The 15,989-nt window shown below is 42.3% G+C and overlaps 1 protein-coding gene across 1 annotated transcript; it reads right to left on the bottom strand.

Annotated features, from left to right (window-relative positions):
• Positions 1-4,063: 4,063 nt before the first annotated feature.
• Positions 4,064-14,111, bottom strand: LOC109406321 (uncharacterized). The gene is made up of 9 exons (XM_029863182.2): positions 13,814-14,111; positions 13,537-13,741; positions 12,368-13,472; positions 6,854-8,085; positions 5,593-6,698; positions 5,417-5,531; positions 4,754-5,001; positions 4,585-4,681; positions 4,064-4,487 (listed from the first exon to the last, which is right to left on the bottom strand). The coding sequence occupies exons 1-9, from the start codon at positions 13,924-13,926 to the stop codon at positions 4,140-4,142; spliced, it is 4,569 nt and encodes a 1,522-aa protein (XP_029719042.2). The 5' UTR covers positions 13,927-14,111; the 3' UTR covers positions 4,064-4,139.
• Positions 14,112-15,989: the final 1,878 nt, after the last annotated feature.

The following is a 15,989-nucleotide window of genomic DNA, read 5'->3' as shown; positions in this document are numbered from 1 at the left end:
TCCAATCGCCGCTCTCTAGTTGCTTGAAGAATAAACATGCATCCGAAGCTGACTGTGTAAATCCCAACTTTATCAGTTACCAATGTCCTTCCAATTCCAACGAACATTCGTCCTTATCCACCTCTTGTCTACCGCTGGATTTCCACGTGAAATAAGGTCTTTCAACTTTTTCCCGGGATTTTGTAGATTAGTGCTTTATGCATGATTCCTTTCCTGAGACTTCGGAACACGTCTTAGACATGGCTGAATACAAACAATGCTCATCTCCAGCGATATTTTTAACCAGCATCGCACCACCGTCGTACTGCATTACTTCCATTTTTCACTGCTTTCCCTGCTTACTGCTATCACTCATGATACTCAGATACATGAAAATATAAAAGAAATGTTAGTAGCGCTTTTGGCGATACTTTCACGACGGCCATTCAGAATGGTTCAACGGATGCAGATGCGAAGATCATCCCAGCTGACTAGCAGCGTTCATCAAACTTAGTTGAAGATGTAACTTTAAATATACGAACACGAAGAGCAACAAATAGACGAACGCGAATAAATATTCTAAAAAAAAAGAATGATCTTCCATCCGATCTTCAAGTGATCCTCACAAGCAACATCTTTCGGGCACTTTTGAATGTCCGTATGCAACTTGTTCTCACAAGAAATCTGCCTCGACCAAGTTGGCAGAACGCGCCCATACCCCTTTCTGAACCGAAGGGAAGGGTTATTGAAAATAGAACAAAGTAGTTAATAAACAAGGTATGTAATCGAAAAAACTTTTCTCTTGGCATGTTTAGTGCATCAGCGTCCTTCAGCAGTTGCCGCCAACAGTTATTGTAGTTAGGACTCCAGACTGCTGTGCCGTATTCCAGCGTTTATTTGATGAGGGAACAGTAAAGTGTTTCAGACAGTAAATTTCGGTAAAATTCTTCGCTACTCTAAACACTAAACCTAGGGTTCTGCTTTATCGACGACATAGGATATGTGGTGAAAGTATGTTAGATGCGAGTCCAACAGCATGCCCAGATCTTCAACACATTGCACTCACCCGATGTGCGTGTCGAATATCTTGTTGTCGAAGGGCATTGATTGCTTCTTATCGGAGATTCATGAAACTTTTTTAGGGTTAACGGTTAGACGATTAAGTTTACACCACTCCGCAAAACAATTTACCTGGCTTATAATTCGTCATATGACAATAGTGGCTACCACAATATGTGTCTTCTGTAGTTTTCTGTAATTACACTAGAGAATCGTGGAGGGTGAGAAACCTGAACCTATTTAGGAGCAGATATTCATATAGAATGACAATTATACTCTCTATTATTTCCAACCATTGCAACATTATACTAATATGTGCGGGGCGCCCGTTTGTGGAGTTGCGCGGCCCATTATTCTCTTTCCTTTCCAGAAACGACGGTTTTGAAGCAAGAAGTGACCCAATGGTCAACACAAACGGGACTTATCCGAAACAAAAAGCTAAGTACAACAATTTTATAATCAGACACTCAACTCTTTCTACTACTTTGCATTTGTTGCGACAATCCACCCAATGCGACATAAGTTTGGCCCAACTTGAAAATAATAAGATATACATCGTACATCACGAGTTTATGGATTTTTAAGCCTTGTATTGCGATTTTCGAACGGTAACTTCGAGTCGGTAAACACTGTAACTCTGCTGAAGTTCTATCATCAAACAGTTTCGACTTTGGGTTAGTATTAATTGATTATTCACGAGTTGAAAAGTACGCAACAAATTCAGCTTCCGTTTTGTCTGCGACGAAAATTTTCTAGATCATGTCATTATCAGTTACCAGTGCAGGGTGGCCACTCAGAGCGGAAAATATAATTCCCGAGTTTTTCCCGGTTTTCCCGATAGGTTTTTGAAATTTTTCCCGATTCTAAAATAGAATAATTTACAGTAAAAATCAAACGTAACTTACTAAGAAAAATTTAAGAGAATTAATATTGGATATGTTCAAATCTTTGGATTTAACATAGTATTCATATGAACTTGAAAATAAGTTAATTGTTTGTCTCGTATCCAATGATGGGCATTGAAATTACGGCATCTTCATTAAGCATTAAACATTCATTACATTCATTAAACATTCCTTAAATTCATAGATGACCAACTAGTACAAATTATGCAGTTATTTAACCAAATAAAAATAAAAAAGATTATCCTGAGGTGGTCGAAATTCTCAGTATGGTTATAGGATTTCCGAACTGCTTATTAGTGGATTTCTTAGTAATATTCCAAAACTCTTCTGAAAAAATTCTTGGTAAGTTTGTTTGGGAAACTAATAGGCTCGTCTAGCATTCAGTTATTTGATCAGCGATTGCAATATGAAGCCCTCAGAGATTTAATTTCTGACCACATTTTCAGATATGTCAAGAATTTCTCCAGGAATTCCTGAAAGATTAGTGTTTGAGAAAGTATTTCTCCCAATATTCATTATTTGGAAATTATTTATTTCCATAAATCATACAACTATATTGCTCCAGATGCTTTTGAATACTCACTGGAACTCCCGTGAGAATTTCAATTGGTAGTTTAACTAGAAACTACGAATACTCAAAATTCTCGAGAATTTGCCGAACCAGGAGTTTTACCATGGACTTCTGCTAAAGCTTCGCCAAAAAGCGATTTTCCCGATACCTTACTCCGGTTTTCTCCGAACATTTTTATTCACAAGTTCAATAAATGAGTACATACAAGAACTTCATGAAAAACAACAGAAATCTTTCAAACAAAATATTAGAAATACTTTTATGAGCTACAATAGGCGTGCTTCGAGAAATTCCATCAGATACTGAAAATCCCTTTCATTTATTCTTTCAATTGTTTTTCACTAACTTAAAATGTTTTCACCAGAATTACTCTTCCACAATTTCATAATTTTTAACTTTAATTTATTCTTGGGACAATTAATTCATTCATTCAAAATTTTATCAGCATCCTATCCAAATTTCTCAAAGACTTTTCGCTCAAAGGACAAAGGCTATATGTATGTATGTATGTAATTCATTATTAATAGTAGTCTGAAAATCCAAATCTAGTGATGTTTTTCCCAAGGAATAGAAAGAGTTGGTGTCATAATCAATACAATACTTGAAACTGAAAGCTTCTTACCCCCTATGGGTTATAGGGAGGAGCGGGACATTTGAGCCTACTCATCAGTGGAAAGGACTTGCTATGCTGATCGGTTTAGCAGAGGGCAGATACAAGTCTACTGGTAGACGCATTGCCCAGCGATACAACACAGATTGGCCACGGCCCGGGGGTGCGTTGATTATAACAGAATAACAGAATAAAGTGGCTAAATTAATCGGCCAATTTGTTTGCTTTGCATATCAAATATTCACAGAATGTGGGACGGCAGTTACAAACGGGTCTGGTACGTTTGGCATAAGGCCGTTTGGCATAAGGACATTTGGCATAAGGACGTTTGGCATAAAGGACATTTGGCATAAAGGACATTTGGCATAAAGGACGTTTGGCATAAAGAATATGTGAAATATTTTCCCTCTGGAGAAAAATTAAAGAACAGCCTTCAAGGGAAAGAAGGCAAACTTGTTGTTGGTGCATTATATTGGATCTCATATTTTCGAAATAACCTTTTGCTTCCATGAATTTGTTTTTTTTTCGGAAGGGGAATGTTCCTTCTTTTGTATATAGGCTGTTCTTCATCGATACAAGCAATTTAGATTCCGGTAATGGTTCTTTCTAGCAAATCATCCTTGTCTGCATATTATATCCATAAAAGTTATGGCATTATAATGTATTATCCTTCTTTTGTATACTTATCCTTCTTTCACGTTAAGTATGTATGTCACTTTTTACTGAAATCATTTTATGCCAAACGTACTTTATGCCAAATGTCCATTATGACAAACGTCCTTTATGCCAAATGTCCTTTATGCCAAGTGTCCTTTATGCCAAACGTCCTTATGCCAAATGGCATTATGCCAAACGGCCTTATGCCAAACGTACCAGACCCGTTACAAACACACAACAACAAGGAAGGTTCTTTTCAGTCCTATGAATAAACCGATTCTATTTTATATTAAAAAATGTGTCCGTTCAATAAAATACTTGTACATATGCAAACCTCACCCAGCTCTTAGTCGTGTGTTCATCCAGACAAAACTGCTTGATTGAACTCACTTACCTTATCACGAATATACTTCTTATTTTCTTCGATCTCTGCCAGTAGTCTGCTTCTTAGCGATTGCAGGTTGGGCATTTCGTTGCAGTCTCGGATGTTCAACATCGACGAGAAGTAGTTATCCCAGACGGTTTTCCGGAAATATCGCGGCATCCGTGCCTTGATGTTCCAGTTGACGATATCCTTTTGTACTTCCATGTATGTTCCGAACAGCATGACGTGTGTCGTTCCAGCAACACCGTACAGATCAGGCTGATAGGTCCAGGGCCTCTTTTCGAGCATTTCTATGCAAGTGAAGCACTCGGTAGTGACGACCTGACGCAGAAGATGTGATGTAGTGTAATTTAGTGTAGTGTTTTGAAAAAAAAAATCAATTCAACAACAATTCATAGGGTAAAAACTTGTATCTTACTTTTCTGAATGTAGTATCCTTGGGGAACAGCTTGAGATCAATGGAAACTCCAAAGTCAATTAGTTGCACGCACGGTATCGGTGAATCCAAATCGATACTATCAAATCGAATGATGAGAAATAGTACAATTAGAAAGTATATCACGCTTTAAAAAACTAGGAGAACGTACGGATTCATCAGTAGGAAATTGTCCGGTTTGATGTCGGCGTGGATAACCATGCAGCTGTGCAAGTGATCAATGATGGACAGTATCTGGCTGGTGATGACCATGGCAATGAATTCGTCAACGTTTCTACCGGTCACCCTTTTGACGACATTGCACACATCCAGAATGTTGCCGAACCGTGAGAATGGTGACACAAGTATACTGGCGTTGTTTCCCACAATTGCATAGTCGACGCTCATCATTCCGGGCAGCTGGAAGCAAACGAAAAATATAAGATTTTTTTTTTCTAAACGTTGATTGAAGCTGAGGAACGAAGATGTTATACCTAACTGGTCGATCAGATTGTAGATTCTTACAGATTTTAGCGGAAAACCCCACCCTGACCATATAGCGAAACATTTTTAATTTGTCTCAGAAGCAAACTTGTGTGCCTCTGACAGAGTTTGGGGCGTTAAATCCGAATCTAGGCTTAGATTTGCTACAGCACGTTACAACTGTGAGCTTTACTTCAATGTATAGGGAAAAATGAGTGATTTTAGCCATAGATCCAGTTTTTGTAGAATGAAATTTAGTACCTAATATGAAACCATGATACACTTACGCTTACAAAAGTTACAACATTTTTTTAAATAATGAGTCAACTACTTACGTATTTCAGATACTTACAATATCATCGTTATTAACACGACTCCTCAATTCCAGACATATGTAATATTCCCAAAGGTTGGCTGGACGTTCTTGCTTCATTGCTACCACTTGATTCGAACTGAGATTTTTGGCACTGCAAAAAATAAAATACAATAGTTAGGCATGTCCACGCAAAAAAAAAATCCATGTTTTACCTATAAACCATGCCAAATGTACCTTCGCCGATCTTCTTCTGAATCGAAAACCGGGCATCACAAATGTCCACGACCATTCCCCTCGACAGCGGTTGCACCTTGTTGACCAACGAGCACGTCGTCAGCTCCTCGATGTACTTCATAAAGTCCAACTGCTCCAGGAACGCTTCCTGTAGCTTCGGATCGAACGGATCGATCTCGCCGGTCTGAGTCTGCTGGTAGATGAAATGCATCGTTTCGTCCGGGTCGACTTCCTTCTTGACGTACGCATTGTTCTGCGGATTGAAATTCTCGTCGATTTCGTCCCACCTCTGAACCTTCTCGGTGCACGTGGACTGCGGTTTCTGCACGTAGATACTCTTCCCCAGTTCATCACTATCCCCATCGTCCAACTCGATGATTACAGGCGATTTGAAAATGGGCGCAGCGGGAACAGTAAATCCGTCTGAATCAACCTTCTTGTCGTCCAAATCGAGCTTCCTCATTCCCATCTCGCTGCGACTGATTTCGAAATCGATTTGCCGCAGGGGTTTCGCCTCTCCCGGACTGATTTCCGATGGGATCTTGTCGAATTCCGCCGGGAAACTCCCCGGCAGTAGCGTGGAATTTTTCATATTATTCATATGGAGGGAAAAGATTTCCGTGTTCAGGTCTTCCGTTGAGGCCCTTTTCGGTGGCGATGGGAAGTCGGCCAGATTGATTGCCCCCATTACGCTTTGGATGATGATCGGTTTGGGAGGTGGGAATGTTGATCCGCTTGCGGTGCTGGCAGGTGCCGGTTTGACACATGTTTCTTTGAGTTCTGGAATTTTGGGTTCGGGCGTTTTCTGGAAGTCGGCCAAATCGAAAAATGATTTCTGTTTCGGTCCCTTCGGAGAAGGAGTTTTGGCCAACACTTCGAACAGGGAATCGTCGGCATTGGTGGTCTTGGGAGGGGAGCAGGGCGCCACGTGTTGTTTCACCAGTGGAAGAGGCACCGTGTTTGTTCGTTCGGTGGTCATTTTGAAAGACATTATGGAATTGACGCCGAGGTCGCGTTGTGGAAGATGAGAAACATTGCGGAAGATCGTGTTGGTTGTTCCGGTGGAAGTTGGTTCTTCTAGGACCTGAAAAAAAGTTAAGTGGACTATGGACTTTTTCTTCTTGGCATAATAACAGGGCTTGCTTAGTATAGCCTTTTTGAGTTAGCATATATAATAACAGAAGGAAATTTTCCCTATGACACAAATCCCCCTTACTAAGAAAAACGTTAATTACTAACCTGAAAGTGACCATCTTTCTTGGTGTCCACGTTGGATTGCAGTTTGTTCTCTTTGTCATCCAGAACCGGTTGAGGCAAATCCATCTTCGACACCAGCGGTACATTGGCCATCGTTTCCGTGCTGTCAATGTGAATCACGAAAGGACTAACTAAAGCCGGCTTAGGCGCCATGGGAGGTTCTTCTTGAAATTCCTCAAATGGTAACGGATCAGCAGGTTTATGCGACAGACTAGCCGCCACCGTTTCAGGAACTTTGAACACCGAATCTTCACCAGCGTGGCTCCGAGACGTTCCGTCCAGGTGCAAATGTGTCAGATTTTTAACGGCCTGTTTCATGTTTCGTTCGCCAAATCGTTCTTCGTCGGAAGCAACCCCAGGCATTGGCGAGATGATGTCCCCTACCGGAGGTGACGAGACGGAAGATTTGGTACTACCGGCCCCAGACATGGTACTATTTTCGGTGCGTTCCATAATTGTCGACAGTTGCTTGGGTGCGTGAGTGATGTTAGAGCCCGACGGAACTAGTGATTCCGGTTCAGCGTTCTCATCGTTGATTTTTACCGGATGCAGCTGGGCAAGGTTTTCATCCTGAACTGGTGATCCACCGGCTTCTTCGTGTTCATCAAAAGATAAATTCGGTCTTCGTACTGCAACTTCCGACTTTCTCGTTGGACCGGATTTCAGCGCCAGTGGGGTGCTTTGACTTTTGACGAACATGTTGAACATTTGCGTTGAGCACGACTCGTTTGGATAGTAACTGTTGGCTTCCTTGTTCTCCATAGGTTCTTCGTCATCCACAAAGATTGGTATCGTGAGTTTGGATTTGGGTTTAGCAGCCGGAACGACAAACTCAGCTGGATCTTCATGTTGCGGCTCACCTTCAGACAACGGACCCTCCAATGATATCTTTTTCTTGGGCCCTGGTTTTATATCGGGTGAATCAACCGGCCGACGCTTGTAGATGTCCGACTTTTTGATAGCCCCGGTGTATTTCGCTTCGTCGGCATTTTCTTCTGGTTGTTCAACCTTAGCATTGGTTAGCGTGGATTCATTTGTCTCTTCCTCCTGGATCACATTGACCCTAGGAGGAAGTACGGACTTTCTGCTCGGCCCAGGTAACGCTGGCATCATACTGACTCTCGGAGGGGCAATAGAGACACGTTTCGTTTGTACTACCGTTTCGTCCATATCAATGCGCATCATGTCGTCGTCATGCTTGTGGTCGATGTGTCCTGAGAATGAAAATTTTAATAAAACAAAAACTCAAGACTTGTGATTGACCAGAACATTCAAAATCAAACAAAGTGTCAGCGCCCAAGTGTTCTGCGAGTATCAAAAAATAATACTGTGTGCACCGCAATTTCACCGCTTGAAATCCCAATCCGGGTCGCCATACCTTAGTATGAACGAGGCGAAACTAACCAGAAGCTTGCACTTGCTGGCATATATGTATACACCGCAGAGCTATTGGGCATCATCCGGGACAGTGCCACTGTAGCTATGGAGGCTCTTTTGCAGACATAATCAACGTAGCTACCGAAGGTAAGGTTATAGTCGATCATCACCTTCAAGTGTTTGACAGAATAAGCCTAGGCGTGCCGGGTTCTCAGCATCAGCAGTGGGCTCTGCTGGGCCTCTTCAGAAATTCCACACATCCAAAAGCAACTCTGTACAAGCGATACGGCAACGCTTCCAAAGTGTCACAGCCCAGCTAGAAGTGCCTCGAGCAAATCAGGAATGACTCCAGTAAGTTCCTGATTACCACATACTGGTCTTACTTTGTAATTGATAACTGAGACGATATACGCTTAGGTAACTACGCACAAGTGAGCTCATGCGACGGCATTATAGCCTCTTAGTAAGGTCGGGTGACACTGATTTGAAACGGCACATTGATTGAATTACAGTTTATTTCACATTACAGAATTATTTCATCACAGCTTGTAATCAAATGTTGTTCAAACAAAAGTGGAGAAGTTATTCAGCATTTTTCTCTCCAAGCGCGATACAGGCTTTAGGAAGTCGGACTTCATATTAAACTTTTATTGAGCTATGATAACCTGCTGAAAACAAAAACAAATTGAAATGCAAGGTGCAATTATAGTACAATCATGTTTATTTGTCGCATCTAAACGCATTTATAACACAAAAGCTCTTCTAAAAATTTCTCAACTTGGGATTTGAGTTCGTGATCTCATGCCTTGCCGTCTCCGCCATTCTGGAATTGCTAAGTTGCTCGCTGAGAGCGACACATCTTCACAAAGCTGTGAAAGATCAATATTCAGATTTATAGAAGGTTGGTAATATTTACCTACCAAAAAAAGTTGTGAAGATGACTAGATTTTCCGTACACAGATAGTACTAACCGTGTCTACCTGTGTACAAATTTTCATGTGAATTGGCTCAAAATTGACCGAATTAAAGCAGAAAAACTACCCGTGTAAAAGAAGACCTTAGTGTACAACTTGGAAATTGCTAGGAAAAATAGCAAATGTTTCAAATATTTTGCATTGCATGCATGTGCAACAAACATCGATACATATTTAATAATGAGGAACGTTTCAGTACTGATCCATTATAATCACTTTGACTGTTCAATCGAAAAATGATGTCAATTTCTTGATTTTGCTCTGGCTGAAAGTATTCGGTCGGCCGAGGACCGACCCGTCGAGCCCCCAATGGCCCCCAATTACCATACCAATAAGTGATTGGGAGGCACTGCCCGAAGCTCTCGACAATTAAAAATAACTTCCTCTCCCGCTTTGACATATGTACATGTGCACAACAGACAATGTGTTAGATGTTCATCTAATCCCATCCGAAGGAGGTTTGGATTGTGAAAAGAAGATAACCATGTGCGATTGTGGAATCGAATTCAGTTCTAGGCCTACTGGCGACGGAGATAGTTGAGTGACTCCGTAGCTTGAAGGAATAGAAGCGCCCGTCTAGCGAATTGGGAGTCGTGAGTTCGAGTCTCACCGGAGTACGTGGATTTCTTTTCATAATTTCAAATCTCAATTTGTTCATCGAGCACGTGTTCTGTTGTGCACATTGATAATTGGACAAATAAACCATAAATCCGTTTATATAGCTTACTGTTTAACCATTATTGAACGTACCAACAATAGCTGAAGTATTAAACATCAAAAGCATTTGTTCAACTTATGTAAACCACAATAATCAGCTATCGGAAGCTGTGCAACATAAGCTTTTGAACGCGTAGGAAAAAATTCTTCTTCAGCTTATATTAAAGCTAGTAAGAGCAAATCGAACAAACAAAACTTGCTGATGTTTGTTAAGCTTATAATTAAATTGCTATTCACATACGTGCCAAATGTTGCATTTTGGCTTATTTAGTATATTACAACTTGCAGACCCATCATCTGTTTATTGATTTCAAGGCGGCGTACGATTCAGTGAAAAGAAACGAGTTATGGCAGATTATGATCGAACATGGTTTTCTGGCGAAGCTGATTAGACTGATTCGTGCGACGCTTGACAGATCGAAATCAAGTGTACGGGTTGCGGATGAAATTTCGTCATCGTTCGTAACCTTTGACGGACTGAAGCAGGACGATGCTCTTTCGAACTTACTGTTCAACATAGCACCGGAAGAAGCGATAAGGAGAGCTGGTGTGCACAGGAGCGGAACCATTGTCACGAAGTCGCATATGCTCCTGGGCTTCGCGGACGATATCGACATCATCGGAATCGACCATCGGGTCGTGGAAGAGGCGTTCGTACCTTTTAAGAGGGAGACTGCGATGATTGGACTTACGATCAACACCACAAAGACCAAGTACATGATTGCTGGTGTTCAACGTCGGTCCGGCCGTGGTAGTGGTGACGAAGTAGTGCTAGCTGGGGAACAGTTTGAAGTTGTGGATGAATTTGTTTATCTTGGTACTCTAGTGACGTGCGATAATGATGTTACCCGCGAGGTGAAAAAACGGATTGCGGCTGCAAATTGGGACTTTTTCGGTCTGCGAAACCAGCTGAGGTCCCGCAGGCTGCAAACGAAGACAAAACTCGCGTTGTACAAGTCTCTGATTCTCCCGGTCGCTTTATACGGTCATGAAACGTGGACGTTAAAAGAAGTTGATCGGAGAAGTTGATCGAACGTTAAGTGCTGCGAACAATACTGCCGTGAATCGCATATCAGTCCCATCTTTGCTAGATTTCCTATGCAAATGGGACAGATATGCGATTCACGGCAGAATACTCGGCGGTAAACTGGAGGACGGCATCTGGCGGCGTCGCATGAACTACGAATTGTACCAGGTATATAAAGAGATGGATATAGTGAAGCGAATACAACACGGTAGGCTGCGGTGGGCTGGACGCGTAGCTCGTATGCCGGAGGAACGACAACCTAAAATTATATTCAGCAGAGAACCAGGAAGGGGTCGTCGGCTTCGTGGGAGGCCGCGCACACGTTGACTTTTTGCAGTTGAGGAGGACCTAAGGACTCTAAATGTTCAGGGCGACTGGAAGCGATTGGCCCAGGACCGAGGCCAGTGGAGGCGGATATTTCATTCGGCGTAGACTCACCGTTACGTGTTGTAGCCCATCAAGTATCAAGTAAGTATATTAAAAAGCATCATTTCAGCTTATTATTCATCATTGGGTTTTGTTCAGCTGAGAATGTTATAAACCAGCAATAATTCGATATGCATGCTTATTTCAATTGTTCCTTGGGAAAGCCCTAACGGCGGATGTGACTCTCCAGTGTAAAAACCTGGACGAGATCACCGACGCAGAGGAGCTCGCAGCCGCACTTAAGCAGCAGTGCGAAGTAGATGCACCCTGATACACCAAGTGCATCGATCCGCCTGCGAAAAGGTCCGCCAGGTACGCAGATCGCGGCAAGGCTAATGCAATAGAAATACTAGTTATTCTAATGCTAATGCAGTCGGAAAGGTCAAAGTAGGCTGGTCAGTGTGCTGGCTCAGCATGTACGCGCCGCTAGAGGCGTGTTGCAAGTGATTCGAACAAGGACACATGTCGTGGGCGTGTAAAGGCCCCGACAGAAGCAAACTCTGCAAAAAGTGCGGAGTGGAAGGCCACATCGTCAGGAAATGCTACTTGGCATCACAGTCTAAATGTCCAGGCATGCGAGGAGGTCGAACCAACCGACGATTATGCAGGTTACACAGCTAAGCCTCAAATACTGTGGAGCCGCACAACAGTTGCTGTGGCAGTCAGTCTCGTAGTAATGTACAGACATCGCCCTACTATCGGACCCATACCGCATCCCTCCCGATAACGGGAACTGGTTAGTGGATAAGACCAAGCTAGCGGCGGTCGTTTTCCGGTCCAGTAAATAATGTCCACATCGCATGAGGGCTTCGCAATAACGACGATCAACGGGGTGTATTACTGCAGTTGTTATGCTCCAGTCAGGTGACCGATAGATCATTTCTCGATTTGTTTATTGAGTAAACCAACGACGAATTTGTTTTCTGACACGAAACAAACATTAAATCCATAACGCAATATTAAAGGATCACTTACGTTTGATCTTGCCGTCCTTCCATTTCTGCATTCGTAGCTCTTCCATAGATATCTCCTCTCCTTCGTTGGCGTACATTTCCGCTACCCTGGTTTGGATTCCCTGTGTAGTGGGCCCGACGATGGGTCTTTCTGTCTTTAGATCATCCCCCGACTTACACCGGAATTCGCGCACATGATACGGATGTAAACGGATCCCCGCTATTGATCCGTTCGCCCAAATTGAATCGTACTGCTCAGTCATTTTGTTAACGATTCCGCGCCGCTTGAAGTAGCGATAACCGCGAAGCTCTTCCGGGCAAAAGTCTTCCTTCGTTCCTCGGCAGTAGAGGGCCAGTTTGTCGTACACGGGGAATCCGGACGGTTTGTCATCATCGCAGACGGCCAATTCGAACGGCTTCTGGGGATAATTTTGCCGTTTATGTTTGAGGCTCAGTTGGATTCCACGTGATAGATTATCGACCAGCAGAGGAATCGGTTGGAATTCTACCGAATCCTCGGATATTTTAAAGGACGGCTCGTGCGACGTTCCGAAGAGGGGCCTACGTTTATGATGGTGACTTTTGGCATTCGACCACGGTCCTGGCTCCCGAACGTTTTCGCGATCCCGTGCGTGGTTCACCAGCGAGCGGACAATTGACTGATTGCAAACGGAAGATTCCGCGACGCCTGAATACACTGGCAACGAAACATTACTGTTGATGGGTCCGTTTGGGATATTTTCCTGGTTTACGATTCCGGGATTGTGGCTTTTAACTGCCAGCCCTGTCCGAATGCTACCTACATGCCGCTTTTTGTGCGCTTTCAGCGACGTCAGCGCATTGCGCCTTTCAGCCAAAGACGACTTGAAAGTCATCTTGGAGGATTCGTCCTTGTGGAGCAGCCTCTGTGACATGGAGAAGCCAAACTGACGATGAGCTTGCTCTAGGTCCTCCCGAGGTGTCGCACCTGCATCGAAGCCCTTTTGAAAAACGGCTTCCGTCTGGGCAAAGTTATCTTCCGCATCGTAGTAGTAAGCCCAGCCAATGTACAACTCGGCGCACAGTGTTCCGATTCCTCGTTCGTACAATTCCTGATAGAGCTGCTGAGGAGAGCGTTGGGTGTCCATCTGGAAAATGTTGAAACGCTTTAGTAACCAATTGCTTGAAATTCACATATCATGAAGGACTTACATATTTCATGCACAGTTTGATAAACCGGTGATCCTGATGGTATCTTTCCTCGGTTTCAAATTTCTCAATGCACCGCAGAAGAACCTCATTGCCACCGGAAGGTTTACCATTGCTGATGTCCGTTTGCTCGATCCAACAGATGTACTCGTACCAAGGTTGCAGTGGATCATCGCCTTCGTAATTTTCTATGCGCAGTTCGTGTGCCCTACAGAATTTGTAAACTGAGTGTTTCAAACATTTCCCATTTAGTTATTGTACAGTGAAAACCGAGCTTTACCTTCTTTCCTCGGCCAATTGCGACTCCGAGGTGAGCGCGATCTCCAGCTGTTCCACATTTCGCCCGCCCCGCAACGGTTGGATGTTTTCCTTGGTTTTCTCCAGGTCTTCCATTGTTTGATCCTTGATAGTCACCAGTATACAACTACTTTTCGCGATTAACTTTTGAATTCCAGCAAAATTAGTAAGAAATTAACAATAATTCTGTTTAAAAATTTGAAAAATTTTCGACAAACAAGATACACAAACCGAATCCGACGATGGCGGCCGTTGTCTTTTTTTGCTTTGGTTTTTTGAACATGCTTGCGATGTTTTCGATGAAAAGAGATAAACAGTCGAAAGACTGGCGCAATTAGCAACTGTACTAAATGTAACGCACACTCTAAACATATCCCACCAAGGCTGTGGACCTGGGGGTTGCGAATAGGAACGATTTATTTTTTCAAGTTTAAGCTAACGCGAAGATTTGACTCCCTCTAATCCAAGTATATTATCGTCGCACCACCAAATCGAAGTCGTCGCTAGAAGCACATGCGAAGTTGCAGCTGCGAAGTAAATTTGAATCTATTTTTTGTGTTGCGCATCATTAAGCTAATTAAGAGCAACAATATGCACTAATCCAAATTGAGTTGCGACATTTCTAAGTAGGTTAAAAATCAATTTTCGCACGTTAGGTCACTTCGTATTTCGACCAAAAGCATAATACACTCAGAAATAATACAAATCGAGGCATGTTTTACCAGGCAAACAAAAATATTTGTTACTCTCGAAAAACGAATAGGGACAAACAGAGCCAAACAACCTGCCAAAATTTATCTGTCAAAAGTAGTCAAATATTTAGCGTCTGGGCAAAGAGTGTAATAGCACCCTGGATGATTTCGACAATGATTTTTCATAAGGGCCTAACTGACTTGATCGATTTCTCTTCGTCAACTCTCTCTTTCGCTAATAACTTGATCAAAATAAACATAATCATGTTTATTTTTGTTTCTATAGTAACATGTTGTCTAGTCGTCTTCTTCGCACTTCAACCAAAAAATATTTGGAAAACTCAATGCACATTCTGTGATAACACAAAGAGCGGATCGATGAAGAGAACTCGAAAATGTCAGTTAGGCCCAAATGAAAAATCAGTGTCGGCTTCTCTAGATAAGCAATGAGCCATTTTACGAAGTGACAACAATGTTGATGATGCTATTGATTTTCACGGGTTTGGACGCTACCTCCTGTCAAAATTCATTCATAAAATCGGCTCGTAAAATGGACTATAATATTTAGGGGTTCGTTCAAATACGTAACGCTGAAGGGGGAGGGAGGGGGTCTAGCGCTGTGTTACGCTTCATACAAAATTTCAAAATTTCCCATACAAAAGCTGTTACGTGGGGGAGGGAGGGGGTCTAAAATTGGGTTCTTTAGGGGTATCCGGATTATTTCATAATCGGATTCTCCGCCCAACAATTAGTCAAAATCCAAAATTTCATAATTTTGGTCCGGAGTCCGGAAACTATTTTTAAAATGCATTTAAAGTTTGTATGGGGATTGTTTTTGTTCGGGTCGAACTGTCACTTTATCGATTGAACTGTCATTCTATCCGAGATTCTATCCACAATGAAAACTGTTTTGTTAATTTAACCATCAAAACAAAGTTATCGGAATCCAATAAAATTACGTTATATTCAGAAAAATGAGCTCTTTTGATTAGGCTATAGGGCACTGCATGATATTCTCTCCTTCTCTTTCACTCTTACAGAAATTTTGTAAACAACAAGGCCAAGAAACGTCAAAATCCCATACAAAATCAAAACAATGCAGTGCCCTATACAAAATAGCAATATTTTATTCACTAAAGAACCCAATAGGTGAATTCGGATGACCCCCAATTGTAGAGGCGCTAAGTGAGATAAGGTGAAAATCGTTTGTTTACATCAAAAATTCAATTTTTCGTTTTCAAAATTAACTCATATTTTGCCTTGGTGGTTGCTATTTTCCATTGATAATGGCTTCTATTATCATCAATCTCGATGCCCACGGCGACAGACACCGGATTGACCAGCTAACAAAAAATCCGGAAGATTGCCCGCCGGAGGCATAGCAAGAGCTCCTCAAATTAATCACATAAGTTGTTCGTAAGTACCTACCGGATCTAAGCGCATCTGAAAGAGAATTAGATTTTCTTT

The sequence above is a fragment of the Aedes albopictus genome, chromosome 3 (assembly GCF_035046485.1).
Source record: "Aedes albopictus strain Foshan chromosome 3, AalbF5, whole genome shotgun sequence".
NCBI lineage: Eukaryota > Metazoa > Arthropoda > Insecta > Diptera > Culicidae > Aedes > Aedes albopictus.
Note: the sequence above shows the minus strand (reverse complement) of the source record. Positions and strands in the feature narration are given on the sequence as shown.

What these genes read in the sequence shown, in the direction of transcription:
- LOC109406321 (XM_029863182.2), bottom strand. Translation starts at nt 13,926, where the DNA reads ATGGAAGACCTGGAGAAAACCAAGGAAAACATCCAACCGTTGCGGGGC. An exon ending in GAAGGACGGCAAGATCAAAC is followed by an intron (nt 8,086 to 12,367) that starts GTAAGTGATCCT and finishes TTTCATTCTCAG; the next exon opens with GACACATCGACCACAAGCAT. An exon ending in ACATTTGGCATGGTTTATAG is followed by an intron (nt 5,532 to 5,592) that starts GTAAAACATGGA and finishes TATTTTTTGCAG; the next exon opens with TGCCAAAAATCTCAGTTCGA.